At 41.2% G+C, this 19,064-nt stretch overlaps 1 protein-coding gene across 1 annotated transcript in view; it reads left to right on the forward strand.

The window, feature by feature from the left end:
• Positions 1-5,969: 5,969 nt before the first annotated feature.
• Positions 5,970-19,064, forward strand: part of dachd (dachshund d) — a 91,799-nt gene continuing 78,704 nt past the window's right edge. Inside the window, exon 1 of the mRNA XM_078286023.1 lies at positions 5,970-6,860. Coding sequence (XP_078142149.1) covers positions 6,304-6,860 — 557 coding nt within the window. The 5' untranslated portion in view covers positions 5,970-6,303. The remainder of the gene's footprint in view (positions 6,861-19,064) is intronic.

Here is a 19,064-nt window from a genome sequence, read left to right on the forward strand (position 1 = left end):
TTTAGAGAGCTGGCTGGTTTAATCTGTTTAATGTCCGTGTAAACTATAATCTCCTGATTCTAAAAAGAAATCCCTTAAGGACATCATTCGCATACACTCTTTGTAAGACAGTTTCTGAAAGACATGATCAAGTGCAGCTTTTAAAGAGGGATTGAACAGCGATGGGATGTTATGCCTATCATGCTTTTTTTGCTGTGGCGCATGGATTGTCCAAGTTGTGGTTTCACTCGCTTGAGTTTAGCTAATCATAAGTAATTATACTTTTACCGGCTTGTCCTTGCTTGACTATCACTAGAACATACGGCATGGCTTCATTTCGGATTCTTCCACCAGTATGTAGGTTTGTCAGGTTCCTCAGTCTTTCGCTGAGTGATTATACGAGCGTCATGGCAACAGCCTGTTGTCTCTGAAGTCATATGTCACGTTAAGTCACTCTGCCTTGAAAGATGGCAGTTGCCGTTCTCTGAAGGATAGTTTGGAAGAGATATCACGACATGACATGATACATAAATCCAACTTGCATCTCAGATTGAATCAGGATTGTATGAGGAGGAGAACGGAGCAATCAGACGGTGTGTAAATGCATATCACTGCCAATCATAGCAGTGTTGGGCTGTTAGTGTATATGGATATAGAAATCAGGCTTTGTTGTTATCCTATTGAATGATGAGCAGAGAGAAATCAGACCGTTTACATGCATATCATTGCCCTCCATCATACACTGCAGGCTGTATGAATTAGGACCTGCAAACACAGCCTCATTCTCCTTGCATCACGCCAAGAGTCACTCCATTGATTACCCTTCCCCGCGCCCAGGAAATGGCTCATGCATCTCGTGTACATTATAACAAATGTTCTCTTTGCATTACAATTGAATTGTGATTGTTATGTTCAATCAATGGGGAAAGGTCACGGGATCGCTCCTGCCAGCGCTTTAATGGAGAAGTCGATGGGGATTCATTTTAATCACTGCGGCTGTGGCAGAATGAGCACAACACTGAGAGACTGTCAATGGCCCGGTAATTACCGCTGTTTATACAGGTTTCTGCTTTAGCAATTTAGATATCCACAAATCTCTCTGTTTCTCTCACCGCAGTTATATTGGAAGCCGCGTGGCATCAAATGAAGTACTGTAGGATGTGGGCCGTGACTGCTCTAATTGTGGGTCTATCGGTGAGGCTGGCTCTTTGAAAATGAAATGAGCTCCATTCGCTCCTCTTTTGAGGAGTTACATTACCAGGGGGCTGGTATTTTACATACTGTGTGTGGAGGAGCATTCTGTTGGCTCAGCTGAAAAAGGCTGGATTGTCGCCCAATCTCTGCCTGTAACAGTTGTCCTAAGAGGTGGGAGGTTGTGAATGTGTATTATCCACATTTACAGTACATGTCTGTCTGGGTAAACTGTACTACAGTATGCAACCCAGTATGACGGAGACTAAAACAGCACAGGTAGACAAAATAATCTCATTGCTGTCTTGTAGACATACTCTCATTCCTGTTCCACCTACACATATGTGATTACCTATGCAATTACATGATAACATGGTTCTTGTACATGGAAGGGAATGGAGGTATAACTTGCGTTGTTATGAAATATACAGAAGTTCAGAACCTAGAGGTAGAGGTGGACTTCACTTCCCAGAATGCTTGTTGAACTAGGAATCCTGCCATGACTTCCTTTCCTGTTTTTCCCTGCTGTGTGCTTCTCTTTAATTTAATGTATATTATGAAACTGTGGTCAGAATTGTATTGATGTGTAAACAACAACAGTATGTAGAGCGGAAATGAATTTATTTCACACTTTTACACTTTTACACTTTATTACACTTACTTAGGTTTAGGATTGTGACTGAAAAGTTAGTGGCATTCCCAATCAAAAAGATTACAGAAACCTTCGTGAAACAATCAATAAGCTAACTTTGCGAGAGAAGCCTACTGTCTTTCCTAACCGACTCACTATGACTGGAAAGAAATTGCTGTGGCCACTGGAGAATATTATCACACACCCTCAACCATCAGCGTGCTCTCTGACATCTCCCCTTCACCCCGACTGGCATGTTTGTGTTGGACGGTGTCTCAGGATAGATGGGGTCAAGGCAGTGTAACCTTGGAGAAACAAATATTCATGATCAATAAGTGCTTTATTCCGAGCATCTAAATGATTCTTATGTTTGAAGCTCCTGCTCTTCCCCTCATTAGCCCATGTGGAAGAGTGGTTTGATGATTTATGGAGGCTGGGTAAAAGGACATTTTAAAAGACTACACAATATCACTGCTTTCAAATGTCATGTAATCATAGGTTAGGGGAGAGTGCTGGGCACAGAGAGCTAAGTGATGTTGCTGATAATGAATTGCCTCTGAAATATAATACATCGTGAGTATGATTCTTTGTTCCAAGCTCTGTACACCAACTCTGTACAATTAAAGTTATTTATCTCTCTCGTTTTTTAAGTTCATCAATTATATTGTGATACACTTAATGTCCATAAGGGGATGATGTATGATTGGTCTAATTATTTCTTATTCACCATGCTTTCTAAAGCATATCAATTTTGTTAATACCATGTAATTAAAACACGTCAGTGCGCTACAAGTTGCTGGCTGTATTAATGACTATGAAAATTATTTTAATTAAATAGCCAATTATAGAAAAATCCTAACCATGAGAATTGACATTTAAATGAATTCAATTTAAATTGCTTTTCAACATTGTTTTATCAAAGCTTTATGGGGTGAATAAATTATTACATCAAACAATATACTGTGTCATTGATCATACAGAAGTCTTGTCCCATATCCATACATTTTCAAATACTTTCCTGATGCCATACATCATATTGGGTGATTACATTTTGACAGTAGTCATTTGTTTGCTGCAATCTCATCCACATATACTGTACCTCTATGCACTTTCAGGAAAACTCTGAGTTAACTGTTTAAGTTACTGAGTTGACCAAGTAGTCAATCACATTGGAAACTTCTGTCATGATATTAATCTCTTAAACCTGCTGGCGCTTAGTTTCACTGTACCTGCCACAAAATTTATGACAAGTTTTTATTGCTAATTTATGACAAGTTTTCCTGGTAATGTGCTTCCTTACAATTTGAGTTTCTGCGTATGACTTTTCTTAGACATGTTGTTTTCATTTGTACTGGATGATATCAACATGTTATTGAAGGTAGAGTATAGCATTATAATCTGTGACATCCTATGAAGACAACTGAATTGTATTGAAATTATTAGGGGGCTCAAATTTGATTGGGGCTGCCCATAAGAAAAATGTAAACACTCACCATAATGTGAGGCACTCTGGGGAAAAAACATGCACCAACTCATCACATGGCAGAAATCACTGCAGAGTACTGTACCAGTATAAACCCTTTATTCTCGTGTTATGCTGTGTTTTCATAACTGGGGTCAGACACATAGAGCCCACCCAGTTTGTTGAAAGGCCTTTGTATCTAAAACATCATACATATCCTGTGGTGCTTTCTCATACCTATTAGGCTAACCTAAGCTCATATATTTTCCTTTTTTCTGCATAATGTTAATGAGACTCATTTTTCAGACATTACAAGCTCAATGATTTGCAGTTAACCCATGCAAACATGAGAAATAGTGGGCAAACTATTGTGACATTCATTGTATATAATGAAATCTTAATATGGTGCATATTTAAGTGAAAGGTTAGCAACATAAAGGGCAAATGGATTGCCTGGCAATGAATTTTAAGCAGCTATTGATTTTACACTACAAGCTACCTCTTTCCCTGAATGATAATTTTGAAATGGCACACTGCTTATCTTAAAGCTGATCTGACACACAACAGGAATACACAGAATATTAAGGCAAAGGCAGACTGTGTGATAAGCAACACTCTCCTTGATGTGCACTGCACTCATTGAACCTAATGAGAATACATGATAACTGTTGATGAACTGTCCAACATCCAACTAATACAAGTATATCTCATGACAAACAGGCGATAGTGATCAGAGCTGTGGAAAACAGTGAAAGGCTCAGGTGCTGTAAGATACACGGTTACAAGAGCGTGTCTCAAAAGTAGTAGTTATTTTGGAATCTAAGGAAATCAGTGCTACCGAGCTGCTGTTTGCAGGGGAATTGAAGGTAAAGCCGTTGCAGGTGTGTTGATACGCTAAAAGAGACTTCAAACACCATTGAAGTTCTCTGACAGACCAAACAAGCTTGTTACAAATCAGAGTTAGAAAAGTCCAGTTTTGCCACATCTTGAAGACTACATTTAAATGTGAAGGATTTGTTTAGCGGTCCTCCATAAAATTTCCAATTTCTAATTTTAATCAGTTGAATTCTGCTGTTAGAATAATTAATTTTCTTGCACCAACTAAAATGATTAGGCTAGAAAGCTACTTCATGAGGTGCCTCAGCGTTTGAGTGGACATGTACTCCATTCATGAGCTGCACTTGCATGGACTTGAATCCACCTCATGATATGGTGTTACATTTCTCTCCTCTCTTCCCTATCCATCTTTGCTGCACTAGATCTGAAAGTGCTGTCTGAGACGGAGATAGTTTGTGAGTTCAATTTCCAGCTGGGTCGTAGCTTGGCACTCAACATCATAAAATTGTTGTAGGAGTGTAGCTCTTCAACAGGCTAGTGCACTGTCTGGAGGGTGTGCAGTATATGTACTGTGGCTGAAGTTAACACCATGCAGTTTAAAAAGATGTTTGAAAAGGAAACATTTAATCTGTTTTTTTTCATGGCATTTAATTTGGTGTTTTAAACAGTTAGTTGATGTTCTCAAACACTACATAAAATTCAAAATGTTTTAGGCCAACAGTCTAAATGGACTATTTTTTTTTTTTCCAAAACACTCACAACAGAGTACTTACAACCTACCTGATATGTAAACTCCAGCAATATAAGAGTTTTGATTTCCCTCAGTTGGTGCCTCTTCAGCTACAGTGCATTTTGGATTTCACAGCACTTTTTTTTTTAACCCTGTAGTGTTAGGACACTCCGTTGTTTGATACCTTCACTGGTATATTTAATACTTATATTATGAAATAATAGTTATCGCGGGAGGTGAGCTGGAAATGGACAAGAGCTGAGCAAGAGCTGTATTGCTGACATTATAAAGACAGGATTAGGAAGATTACTGATTGCAGAGTCAAAGTGTAATTACTAGCCTAATGTCCACTGAACAGAATTACTTTGTCACACTTAGATTACTTTTCCACTGTCTATAAAACATTAAGTTTATTTGTTGGAATTTGCATTCTTTAATCTGACTAGTAGTGTTTTAATTATCATCTATAATTATGATTAATCATTATTTCAAGTTCTGTAATCCTGTTACATCATACAAAAATGACACACTTAGGCTGTTTAAATGCATTAATCAGAGAAGAACAATTATATGAGACCTGTTTCCTTTCTCACAGATAGGGTGTTCCAGGAGCAGTGACTCATGCAGGCATGCCCAGTCAGAAATTATGACTTTACACAACTCAAGTCTGTCAAAAAAAAAAAAAAAAACTTTATTAAATTGTAGACTCTTAACAGGATTGATGCTTGGATGACACTGCAGTTAAAATGCGTGAAACCCCTTTAAATAAATACAAAAAATAAAGAGAAAAAAAAAGAAAAGGGAAACACAAAGTGAAAAAGTTGATCCAAACATTTTAATGCTTTGTCTGGTAAACTTTCAACTTACGACTACAGCCCTGCACTTGCTGTACTTGCATGCAGTCGGATAGCAGGTGCAGGCTACAACTTACTAGTCCTATTAAAAGTGTGGTTAGTACTGTAAATTAGGTAATAGGCCATCACATCACTAAATTGAATTTTAGATACAGCTGATGACTCCGTGTTTATTTTGACCACAGGATAGCAAATATACTTTTACTTAACTATGATTCAATATAACCTAATTTCTCTTATATGAAACAATACAACACTGTAACAGACCTGTAACATTTCAGTAGCCTATAGCCCAGTTATCTGTTCTTCAAAGGCTTCCACTGTCCCCTAGCTCCTCCCTCTCTGTACCGTGTGACAACAACAACTCATCCACAGAGCGGAGCTGCACTTTTCAGCTCATTTTCCTCCTGTCATTCCTCCTCCTATCTTTGATCATTGTCCCGCCGCTCACAGCCCCCCCAAAACCCTCACTCAACACGCCTTTTTCAGCATCTCTTTTTACTTCCCAACTTATCTGAGGAGCTAAACTCCCGTGGATTCTTTCATTTAGGGGTTTCTCGGCAGGCTGGGTTTTATACTTTGAACTTCGGCTACTCTCTTCCCCCTCCTGTAGGTGACCATGGCCGTACCGGCTGCTCTGATCCCACCAACTCCTCTGGTCCCACCGCCTCCGATCTCGACTCCCTCCGCGACGACGTCCCCGCCGTCGGCAACTTCATCTCCATCTCCATCCCTGGCCCCCCCACCCGGACCCGGACAGAACCTGTTCCGATCGGAGCTTCTCGGCACCAGCAGCCCGGGCATCCCGACCCCGACCGGGGCTCTACCCCCCAGTAAACCCGTGTACTCGACCCCGTCGCCTGTTGAGAACACTCCGCAGAACAACGAGTGCAAGATGGTCGAGTTGCGCGGTGCCAAAGTGGCGTCTTTCACCGTGGACGGCTGCGAGCTCATCTGCCTTCCTCAGGCTTTCGACCTGTTCCTGAAGCACCTGGTCGGCGGACTGCACACGGTCTACACCAAGCTGAAGCGGCTGGAGATCACGCCGGTGGTGTGCAATGTGGAGCAGGTCCGCATCCTCAGAGGGCTCGGCGCCATCCAGCCCGGGGTGAACCGCTGTAAACTCATCTCCAGAAAAGACTTCGAGACTCTCTACAACGATTGCACCAACGCGAGGTTAGTGGAGACCCCCTCTCTCTCTCTCTTTTGGTTTAAATGTCTTTACGCCCGGCCGTGCGTAAAGGCGCAGGAGCAAGAAAGGGGGAGACATTTTTCCTTTTTCATATAAGTGGTTCAAGGGATATGATTACACTATAGAAGCATAATTTCATAATTTCTCGTTATAGTGTGTGTACGTGTGTGTATGTGTATGTGTGTGTGTGCGCGTGTCAAGTGCACGCAAACATCCAAGCATGTGCTCGTGGTTGCCTGTTGGATGGGACGAGGCCAGCGCGCGTCGTCAGAGAAAAAGTTTAGAGAAAGTTTTTAACACGTGTAGTGCAAAGCTGTGCCATGATGGATAGCCTGCCTGCCCAGAACAAATGAATCAATAACCTAGGCTACACCTCTACTGAGCTTCACAGTGTTGTTGAATAAACTTCAGGTGGACCTGCCATTACAAAGACAATTTCAGAAACAAGAGCCCCAGAGCGAAAACTGTCATCCTCTCCGTGAACCATGCTTTTCGATAATTCCACTCTAATTTAAGGCAACTATTAGCTCTACTTTATTTTTAAACGACTTTGAAATAAAACTAGGTTATGCCTTGTTATATGCCCTTGCCACGGGGCAACATCATTTCAATTACGATAACTTTGCTTTTCAAAAAGTAAACAAGAAATCGTAGATTATCAGAATTAGCACATTTAAGTAGCATTAGATCACACATAATGATTATTTTGTAGTAATTGTTTCCTTGACACTGATAGCCAGGACAGTTTTTTAGGTTATACTCTACAAGCTACACAGTAGTAGAGTTTCTGTTAAGAGACAATTTTACATAAATGCCAGAAATAATTATCAGACATGCATATGGTGCTATACCTCAATCAAACAGCCTTGTGTATGTAAACTTGATTTCAATAATCTAATGAAATTATTATACAGTTGGGGGTGAGCAACTACACAAGTGAAAATTAATGCATTACCTTAGATTATTTAACTGAATTTTTTAAGCTTTATCTGGGTTTAAATGGAGTGATTTAAGTGGAGATCAATATTTGATTAAAAGCCATTTTTAGTGTCCTGTTGCTCATATGCTTTGATGTATTGCTCAGCCTCACAGGATGGTTCAGCCTGGTCAAATTTGCCATCTTACCTGTCACTATGATTGATTCCATATTGATCCCCTACCCAGAAATGAGCTGGAAATGCAAATATGATGGAAAGACTCACATCAGTGGAGAATAGCAATAACCATTTTAATAGTCACATGGTAGTCTCAGGTAAAAACATGCAGCTTTCGGGTAAATTGTACTGTGTAATTAAACTTAGTTCTGTGGTATTTCATGCACGTGTGCGCACATATGCTCAAGTCCACATACTGTATATACACCAACATGCAAGCATGCATGCATTCCACAAGCACGCGCGTGCATGCATGCACACACCCACACACACACACACACACACACACACACACACATACACCTACCCAAATTGCAAACAGAGAATTGTTTGTCTGTATCACATAGATATACATATACATTATATACTTATACTTATTACACTTATATGATGAAGTTAACTTGATAATATTTTTTTTTATAAAAGTAATTGTCTTATCTGCAAAGTACACTATCAAACCTACTCAGAAAAGCCCAAATCAAACATTCCCCAAAACATTTTGAGGAAGACAGCAACAAACCATGAAGCTATTACAAATGTGCTGATTAAAAGTGATTAAAAGAATGATGTAGGAATCATTAAGATGAAACATATTTTCTAATGCTTTCTTCTCTTGTAGTTCATTTATTTCTCCTACTGGTACAGTACTAGCCTATTTGCTGTCAATAAACACAGATCCCATTTTCTTTATGCTTGCCTAGAAATAACCATCATACACACACACACACACACACACACACACACACACATACATACATCATCATAACTATGCTGCAGCTTCATATTTCCATTCCAATAGCAATTGTCTCAACAACTCACCTGTGCACTTTGGTGCTTAAGCATCATTTACATTGAGCATGAAGGGAGCAAAGTCCCCCCCTTTGCTTTCTTCTTCATATATAGAGAGAGCAGCGAGCTGAATGTACTGTGGAGTGTTCCTCCTCTGCAGCCTGGTGTGGGGCTCCAGGTGACGGAGTGTGTGGTTGAACTCCCCGGGTTGTCAATGGGGGGATGGCCAGCGATGGGGTTAAAGGATAATGCAGTGCCTCGCGTCGCTTTAATGACGCTAAAGTGCTGGGCTATTACGGGCACATGGACAGGACTGTAATTGTCTCTGAAAGCAGCCAGGTTCTCCCGGTGTTGGGCTGAAATCAATCACTCAGACCCGGCCTGCCCGCCTGCCCGCCTGCCTGCCTGCCTGCCCCATTTGGAGAATTACATCATGGAACAGTGAGGCATCCGCTGGATAAGAGGCTTCTGTTACTTAGAAAGAGTTGATTTTATTTGCTGGGATGTGTGCTTTACACTGTCTGTCATTGAATTGCTGTTGACAAAATGATCAGTCTCAGTAAACAGGACACAGGTTGCCCTGTAGGCTAAAACGAGTTCCCTCTCCTAAGTCGATGTTCCGTTTTGTAGCGACTTATTGTCAGATAAAAAGTATCTCAGTGCACCAGTTAACCCACTCAGGTTACACAACAGCAGTCTGCTGCCCGAGATAGTTCAGCTTTTCATCTTGCCCTAATACCACAATGTCGCTTTACTCTTTTTATACAGTGGCGGAGCGATAACAATGAGGCGAATAATACTCCTGTACAATGGGTCTCACTATTTCACATGCCGTTTTTTTCCTCTCAGGGTCTATTGTGTTAAAACAACACCACTCTCATTTTACACACAGTGTGAATGTGAATAGCATCACAGAGCACCGCCGCATCCCGCTGTTTTAGTTTTGATGCAGACAAAAACAGGCGCTAGCCAAATTGTTCCCCACTATGCTTACTTTAGGGTAACACTTTTTGAAGACATAAAATGGAAAACAGTGCTTTTTCAGGAATGTTGGAGATTTTTTTTTTTCTTGTATTTTGGAGGTGCAAGTAGAAATGAGAATTCCCTTTGAAGCCTTCCTTTTACATTGTTTCATTGTTTCAAGGTATGAGTACTTTGCCTAAAAAGAGACACAGTAATTACAGTAATTATTGTTCATCTTCATAGATACTGGGGATATAGTCATTCTTGGCCCCTTCATTTTCTTAAGGACTCTCAGGCCAGATTAGCAGTGTTTCCCCTCGCTCCCAGACTGATCCAGGTTCAGTAATCTCCCCTACATTATGACTCTGGCCCTCCAGGAGCCCTCCAGGAGCCCTCTGTTCCAGCTACTTGTTTTCCTTTTCATTTTCCCTGCGGTGGGATGGAGAAGGTTCTTATTGCCGTGTGACACTTGAACTCTGTGAAAGGTTATTATAACATGGGGGGCGGTGCGGAGATATCGCATATCTCTCATTGGTGCGCTTTGTGGAGGCAGGCTATCCGGTGCTGGGGCGCAGAAATGCAGCAGTTAATTGACAATCATTGTCTACCCCTGAAGGTTAACCACACGCCCCAGACAATGTCCCACCACTGGGAATGGGACGGCTTTTCACTTACATGCCCTTCTTAAATAGATTTCCCCCCTCGTTTCAGTCAGACAGAACTTACTCTGAAATGTTACGAGTGACAGGTCACAGGGAAACGGCTTTTGGTTCAACAAATATGTCTAATTGATACTGATATGACGGTGTGTGTTATGAGAGCCATCACCTCTCTTGTTCTTATTTCAAGAGTGTTTATGCCTAAACACACATATTTGCAAATGACGGTAATTGTTTTGTTTAGCGCTCAGTGTGAGCTGCCACTGAGGGTGCCAGCTTGTCTCTCTCCCTCCTCTCCTCTGCTGAGCTCTCTTATAATATATTTGTTTTCTACAAGGCACGGATGTGTTTACAGGTACTCAGGGGAGATTTCTGGATTCCATTCAAATCATTCCCAGTCAGAGTGGGTGCTAAGATACCCGTCACCCAGCAACCACATCCAAGAGGGAGCTTGGGCGATAATAACTTCAAAAACAGAGTGACAGATGCCTGATTAGAGAGAGAGGGAGAGAGAGACAGACAGAGAGAGAGACAGAGAGAGATGATGGTGTACAAAGCTGTTTAAAAACCCAAATTTATTCAAGTACTTTCTTGAAAGTCAAATTGGCACTTATATTGTGTGTTGTTTCTGTATTAAAGGAAAAAAAAAACATTTTGAAGTTCTCTCTTTACGTTTTCAATCCGTCAGAGGGGCTCTGCTAAATTTGATTAGGTACAGTACATGTGCTCAAATCAACTGTGCAGTTGGCAGATGGCGGCAAGGTGTTTTTTGCAAACAAATAGAGTCTCCTTGAAATCACAATTGCTTTATTGACTTGACATTCATTCAGTTGGAACAAGTGCAAATTAAAACAATTCTTTTTTTTTTTTTTAGAATAATCCTGACACTAACTCACTGCACAAAAGTAACATTAATTTTCTTACATTTTTTCAAGATCATACGCAGTATTTTTTTTATAGCTTACATTAAAGCTGAAACCAGGCTGTTGAAACCACAGATTCCACTTGTTAAAGAGGCTTTGCTTAACATTGTCTAATATCATTTGTGGACTTAGAGGCTATTTGCATGGCAAAGAGGCCTGTATTGTTAATTTGCCTGTTGGATGCATTAGTTGTACAAGCTCCCATCTTATTTGCATGCCTTTACTGGATGGCCATCAGCAATAGAATTACCAATGAATTTTGGGCTACTTCTACTATCTTTCCGTTCATCAATACATTCAAATGACCTATTTTTACTATTTTAACCAACCATGAAAGATATATTGGGGTGATTTTTATAGACAACAGACTTAAGCAGTTTAAAATCCATCTGTCAATATGAATTATCTAGCATATTAAACCAGATTTGTTAACAGTGATTTTGCCTGATGATTTTGCACCTGAGACTGATTGCCTGACAGGCCAGCGATGGATTTTGGGTCATTCTGATTTCTGTGCTCTTCCTTCCCCAGTCGGTTCTCTGTAGCTTGTCTTTACTCACGGGCTCCTTCACATTACAGCACATTTAGGGAGCATGGCGGAAGTCACTGGTGCTCGTACCAGGATGTTAAATGCTACTGACAGAAGTTAGAGGGAGCAGATGAGATTTCCTGATTGGAGAAGGAATGCAGGCCCTTGCCTGGCTCTGTCTAATATGGTCACATAGAGAAATTGATTTTCCTCAGAAATTAATTAATTTTTCATATAGCCCAAAGCTGGAGTTTAAAAAGAGTGCACACTTGCTGGTTTCCTATTTTCCCCCCTTTTTTAAAGAATTATTGCCTAATCATATTAATACTTTTGCCCCAAGGATGAAAAGATAATTGTACAAATGCATTTGGAAATATGTATCACTGAGTATTTATGATTAAATTATGCAAATAACTCCGCTCCCATCCTTCGTGGGCCCAGATTGTCTAATTAGGATTGATATGGCGAATAGATGTTGGGGAATCTGAATACAAGCATGTCCAAAGAGCAGAAAATTGAAAATGACAAGGCTGGAATCCTTAAAAAGTGTGTAGGTTTTTTTTTCCTCCTCTGTCTAATTCGGCGTAGCTGTATCAGGAGTTAATTTTCCCCGGCTTCATTTCTCGTCTGAGCTGACAGGAAAAGGAATCCATCAGGGAAGCAATCTCAGATGGGATTCCACAAATTTCCTCCACTTGTTTTTTCTCCCCCTCTTCATTTTCGTGGAGGCTATCAGGGATGAATCTTCTCCTGAGTAAACACGCAGATGTTATTCCTCCAGTATCAATGTTTTTGGAGCTCTCTACCCAATACAAGGGACTCCTCCTCAATAATTGGAGTATAATAAGAAAGGAATGTCATCCAACAAAAAGCCCCTTGTACTTTTGGAATTTCAATGAAGTAATGCACTTCACGTTATTCGAACATTTTCTTTATTTTAGTAAAAAGTAAGGAAACACATTCCATCTCTTTGCTGCTATTTCTCTTTTTGAAGTACTAAAGAGAATATTTGGCCTATGTCAAGCAATTCAAAGACATATGTTAGATGAAAAGTTTGCCATGAGATCTTTTTATGACAGATGACTGCTGGAAAAATAGATGCATTGAAAGGCTCTGTTATGTTATTGTTGAACACTTTTATTACCAAAATAATCAAATTTGTATCTGATTGACTGCTCAAATGTCATCCAGTGCATTTATAGCTAATACAATCCATACTTCAAATTGGACTTTTCGAATTGGAATTGGAATTGCTGAACCACACACACACACACACACACACACACACACACACACACACACACACACACACACACACACTCGCCTGCGTAAGGATTTACCCATCAGAACAACAGGCGGCTGCCTTTGGAAAAATCGCATTATTTACTGACACTAGTTAAGGCCAATGGTTACATGTAATTTAACAACAAGCCTGGTTCTCCCTGCGCTCAGTGGTACATCACAGACGACAAACCAGGGAGGAAATGACATCGGTTTCCCCTCTCTCTTCTTCTGTTGTTAGCTTCAGAGGAACGGCGCAGCACAGGAATGGCTCCAGTGCCTCCAACAGTATCTATTAAAGGGCTGATTGTTATCTAATCTTTACCTGGCGCTAGCTGGAAAAGCCCTGAAGCTAATGACACTTGAGACTAGCAGCACATTCTATGGCTGTTCAAAGCATCTGCTCAGTCAATACCTTCTGACGAAAAACCAAGAAAAGGCCCCCAAAGCTATTTATGTGAAGACGGAATTCACCCAGACACCAGAAACAGTTTATTCAATCAATTTGTTGCATTGAGTCATAGCTAACAATGTGCCTAAATGTCATAGGGACGCCTTCCTGTTGAGGCAGCAGGCTAACTGCTCTGCTCTGCTTGGTTTTGGAGTTTCAGAGACTGCAATGTTTGATCCAGATAGGCATCAATTAGACTGTAAAGAGAAATTATAAATTAAATAAATGGTTTGAATTTAATGCTGTTGAAAGTTAAACCAATATTGTTGTATAATGACTGTGCCAACAGTCAGTGCTGCTGTCAAAGTCACTTTTTATTAATTTTTTTCTCAGCCACATCTCAGTTTCACTGAATCTTGGAACATTGGTGTACTGCAACAATGTGCTACATTTTCTTTAATTGGTAAATTACTGAGTTAGATTGTTCTCTTAATAAAATTATAGATCATATAGCAACAGTGTTGGATATAGATTGGCAGATTGTACCTGCTCTGTCTTTAAAATTATGAAAAAAAAAAAAAAAATACCGTATTCATGCTAAATCTGCTAATTTAAAATTCAGTGATTGATCTGTAGGGCATTTATAAATGAACATTTCTCAAATTAGAATAGTAAGAAAAATGTACTATTTAGACGAGTTATAATGTGTCCAGCATCAAATAAAAACAGTATATATTTTATGACAGTGAAAGTCGTTTCTAGTGGCTTCAGCTACCTGATGCCATACTTGTTGTTCATGAAGGTTAATGTTAAAAGTAAACAAAAAGGGATCAACCACTACGCACAGTATTAAATGTATTATTTGGGGAGTAGCTGCGATTTTTCAATACCAAATCATTTCAGCTGTCAGCATTTCAAAGTAAACAAGGCAGCCTGTGCGATATACTGTAAAATGATAAGGTCTGCAATTCTGGCTGTTTTCCATAGAGATAGCCACACCCAGAGCTGCTTCCTGACGGCATCGCACACCTGTAGAGGTTATGAGCAGGGTATCAATATCACCAGGTCAACACATTTTCATCTAACACTGACATCTCTCTCTCTCCCTTTCGCCCTCTCTCTCTCTCCCTGTCCCCCTCTCTCTCTCTCTCTAAGCCTAGTGAGAATATCGGTGGGAGTCTTTATTGGTTGCAGCGCTTGGGTTTCTCTCCTCGCAGACTCAAATGTCACCGTCTCCCTGATGTTTCTTTAAAATCGCCTGTGCCACCACTTGCTGTGGCGCCCGGCTATTATTACCCTCCTCTTAAAGAGTGACAGTCGGGTCCTCAGAGACGTGACACAAACCTCTGTGGAGGGAGCCGTAGTGCTGTGTCAAGCCAACGCTCCTGGCCAATCAGATAGCAGGAAACAGGCCACTGTACACCTGGTATGCTATGAGGTTAGCAGAAAAGTCAGGAGACGGAGGGATTCAATTTTGTGGGTTAAAAACATGGGTGCCGCTCACTTCTGCTTTATGGGAAAAAAAAACTGTCTCTAACTGAATGTTGTAAACAAAGAAATCGCTGAACAGAAATGAAGTTTATGTGTGATAGGAATCAGTTTAACCGTGATCTAAAGCTGTCAAGCGCCGTCCATGCATGTGCTAATGCCTTGAAAGCAATGTGTTGTAACAGTTAGTAGATGTTTTCCTAGTAATTCCACAGTAGTGCAGAAAATACAGTGAGACATGTTCTTTATGGAAATAAACATGGTTATGATAATAAAGCGCCCCTTGGCTGAAATGGTCTGTCCACATACATTAACCCTGTGTGACTTTCACATTAGGAGCGTGATGGGTGTGTGAGTGTGTGTGTGTTGTGTGTGTGTGTGTTTGCGTCTGTTCAAGTGTGTGTGAGAGACTGAGAGAGAGAGAGAGAGGGAGGAAGAGGGAGAGTGTGAAAGAGAGAGAGACACCCTCACACAACTTCACATATGAATGGTCTTGTGTGAAAAGGAGGATGAATTGAGTCAAGCTGACATAGCATGCCAATAAGCTTTGTCTCATTTCCAATGCAGTATTCATTTGTGCCACAGAGAGATTTATTGCATGATTGACAATTATGAGAGGGTGACCTAGTTCTTTGTGATGGAACAGAAATGGTTTTCATCAGTTGCCATTGCTGTCTTTTGCATTGTGTGTGTGTGAAGCTCCCTGGTAAAGAATAGGGATAGCCTCCGTGCTATGAGATACTTTTTTCCCCCTCTAACTATTGAAACTCATGCATTTTTCTGGTAATGGCTTCATATATTTTGCATAGAATCACATCATCCACTATGTCTGTTCCACAGCAGAAAAAAAATGAATTTCCTACCCCATTAAGCAATGTGAGCTGTCCAAATGGATCACGTTGAAGTGACATTTTTACGAATGCTCTTCAATCTCTAACTTTGGTGTCGGAATATAAAAGAAAAGGAAGTAATTTTGCTGTCTGTAAGTATATATATCTACAGCACACGCAAAGCCATTTTCTAGTACTCATTATTGTACTGCATTATTGCCTGTATCATCGTTGTTACTTGATCACCCAAAGCACAAATACACTCATCCCTTTACTATTGTGATTGTCAGAAAGGGACTTCAATAGTGCCAAACATCTCTTGATTCCTTTATTCTTTTATGGTTCATTCTACCTGTCTATTAGCTGTGTGTTTGTCCGTGTGTGTGTGTGTGCGTGTGTGTGTGTGTGTGTGCCCAGTGAAGCCTAGATTACTACGACTGTGAGGAGGAAGTCTCTGCTCCTCCTGGGACTCCTGCTTGACTGGCCCCACAAATGATACAAGCCAGGGTTTAGTTGGGAGTTAATATCCTGCAAAATTGTCCTGCACAGCCTCGGCAGAATGTGGATGATTAAATGACACAAGCATATCAAAAACATTTTTCTCAGACTAGTGGCTGTTAAGTGTCGCGCCGGTGCAGTCCGTCTCCCAAGGTTACCATTAAAAAGAAAAGAATATTCAGGGGAAGTGGGTGTCATTGAGCTGCGATTGTGTGTGCGAGTGTGTGTGTGCGAGTGTGTGTTTTTGCCTGTGTGTACGTGCATCCCTAGGATGTTTTGTGTAATGCCCTGTTTAAGTGGTAATAATATCTCAATAGGATTTCAGGGTCTCATTGAGAGGTTTGGTAGAAGGTTGAGAGGACATATGCTAATTCTGCCTGAGAAGACTCTTCTTTCTGGGAAACATATCCCACTAGATTGTTCCTTGTACGTTGGATGCCAGACTTCCCCCAGTGACAAAAAAAAGGCTTGAGGCTCCAAAGCGATCCATTTTATCCTTTCCTTTTCAAAGGATGCAATGCTTTGTTTTAACCTCCGCAGGAAAGGAGATGAAAGGCAGTGTAATAAAGCCAAAAGGTCTTTCTGTAGTTATCAAATGGCCTTTCACTCCTGACCTTTAAGATGCCACAGTAGGAACGGGAGACAATGCTAGAAATACAGATCGGATTTCAGAGATCAAACATCTCTTTGTATAGTTTACTCCCTCGCACGGAGAAGAAAGAACAACCTTTCACAGTCTATCATTTCAACGGAAAAAAAACAGGACAAAACAAAACATTTGGAAAAGAATGAAGTGTTCTCACAACTGCCTTTTCAGTGCCTGTACAGATCAAACTGTTGTGAAGTTAGTAATGCAACAATGGATACATTTAGGGTCTGAGGCATTTCTTTATTTCTTCCTCTCTCTATCTGATATCCTCTTGCCACAGCAATGGGCTTTGTATAAAGGTATTCATAGTCATCTGTGACCAGGCCCTTGAGTGTGTGTGTGTGCATGCATGCATTTACTCTATGTGTGTTGCTCATTACATTATATAAGTCCTTGACAAAGAAACCTTTTACGCAGCTGTGCCACTTGCTATTCTTGTTGTTGCATGCCAGATAGGCTAATATTATTTCAATTGATGCTGTCCCCGAGAAGGCCTTTTAAAATGCATGATTAGACAGTCCAAACCAAGCTGAGGCATGGCCAAGCTTCCCAATACAATGCTTGTGTGGCTGTAAGATCTCGAGTCCACATTACACTTCTATTAATAGCACTTGGTTAATCTTTAGTGTCGGAGCTGTAGTTGCTCTGAGGCCTTTAGGAAACACAGTCCTAATGCTCCAAATTGCTCAGCTGCTCGATGCATGCAGATAATATTCTTCTATGATCGTTCCGCAACAATATGGGCTCTGTGACACGATTTGTAGCTGTAGATTATGTGTGACTTGGGAGGTTCAGGATCAGGTTGTTTGAAATGACAAGGTGTCGCATTGTAATGACAGGCCTACAATACCCAGCAGCCCCTTTTTTTCAGTCGCATCCATATATAGGCTGGATAGGGAGACCGCTAATCAGGCTCTTAGATGCAGAATGTTATCAGGATGCATGATGGCACCCAGCATTCCTATCATTCTCCGCATTCTACGGCGCAACACTCGTAGTTTGAGCGCGGAGTGTCGGTGCCTGCGGACCCTGAAGGGCTCTGCGTGAGAGGCCCAGTGGGGGCCGTGCCGGGCCAGGCCTGTTGACAGCTCCTTGGCACTGTTGTCTCAGCAGGAAGACATCAGTTGGAGCAACAGAGAGGCTGTGGATGGAGGCCGTCTGGTCAGCAGAGAGAATGGAGTTGGAGAAGATTAGGCCTCACCCACGGGTCATTGTGTTCCCAGAGCAGGCCCGAGCCCGTCGGCCTCAGTATTGTTAGAGGGAAAGGTCAGGTCCAAAGACCAGGCTAAGCCTATTAAACACCCCGCACCGCTTCTTCCTGGAAACCTGACTGCACTTTCTCTTAACTACCGAGGAGGGGGGAAAAATCAGCAGTGAACAGCTGAGGTCAGCCGTATCCTGATGTGAATTTGACATCACAGCTAACGGAAAAGAAGATTACCGTACAATCATATCTAAACATTATAATCACGCCTCTATGTCACACCAGGCAGAGGTTTCAATACGTGTTGCGACTTGGACACCATTTTAAAAAAGTATGGCTAATTGTTTTAGAGAGCCCTCCAGTCGGTGTATGCGCTGTATTCGCATTAGGCTGCCGGAGGTTCGCTCTGACAGATCCTACCAGTGTCAAACAAATCCTCACATTTATATCCTCTCAGTGGTAAACGCTTATGTACTGCATTCATAAGGTCGTCTGAGCCCCAACACACTCCCATAAGTCTCCTTTAGCCGTAGTGATGGCTGGTGTCAGGGATGTCTGCTGAATGAAAGGAAACACAGGCAGATAGCGTTTGATCCGTGATGGAGATGAGTCCACATAGGAGTAGAGCTAGTGATTAATAATGGTGCGTCTGGGTAAAAAGGATGTCATCCCCCTGGCCGTCTAATGAAAGCTCTTGAACATATCTGGGAGAGGCGATATGTTGACAGTGGATGATGCAAATGAGGCTAAATGTGAGAGGAAACCTGAAATGAATCACCCTGCTGTCTCTGTGGCGTTTGTGTGTGTGCGCGCGGGTGTGTATGTGCCCC

The sequence above is a fragment of the Centroberyx gerrardi genome, chromosome 10 (assembly GCF_048128805.1).
Source record: "Centroberyx gerrardi isolate f3 chromosome 10, fCenGer3.hap1.cur.20231027, whole genome shotgun sequence".
Taxonomy (NCBI): Eukaryota; Metazoa; Chordata; class Actinopteri; order Beryciformes; family Berycidae; genus Centroberyx; species Centroberyx gerrardi.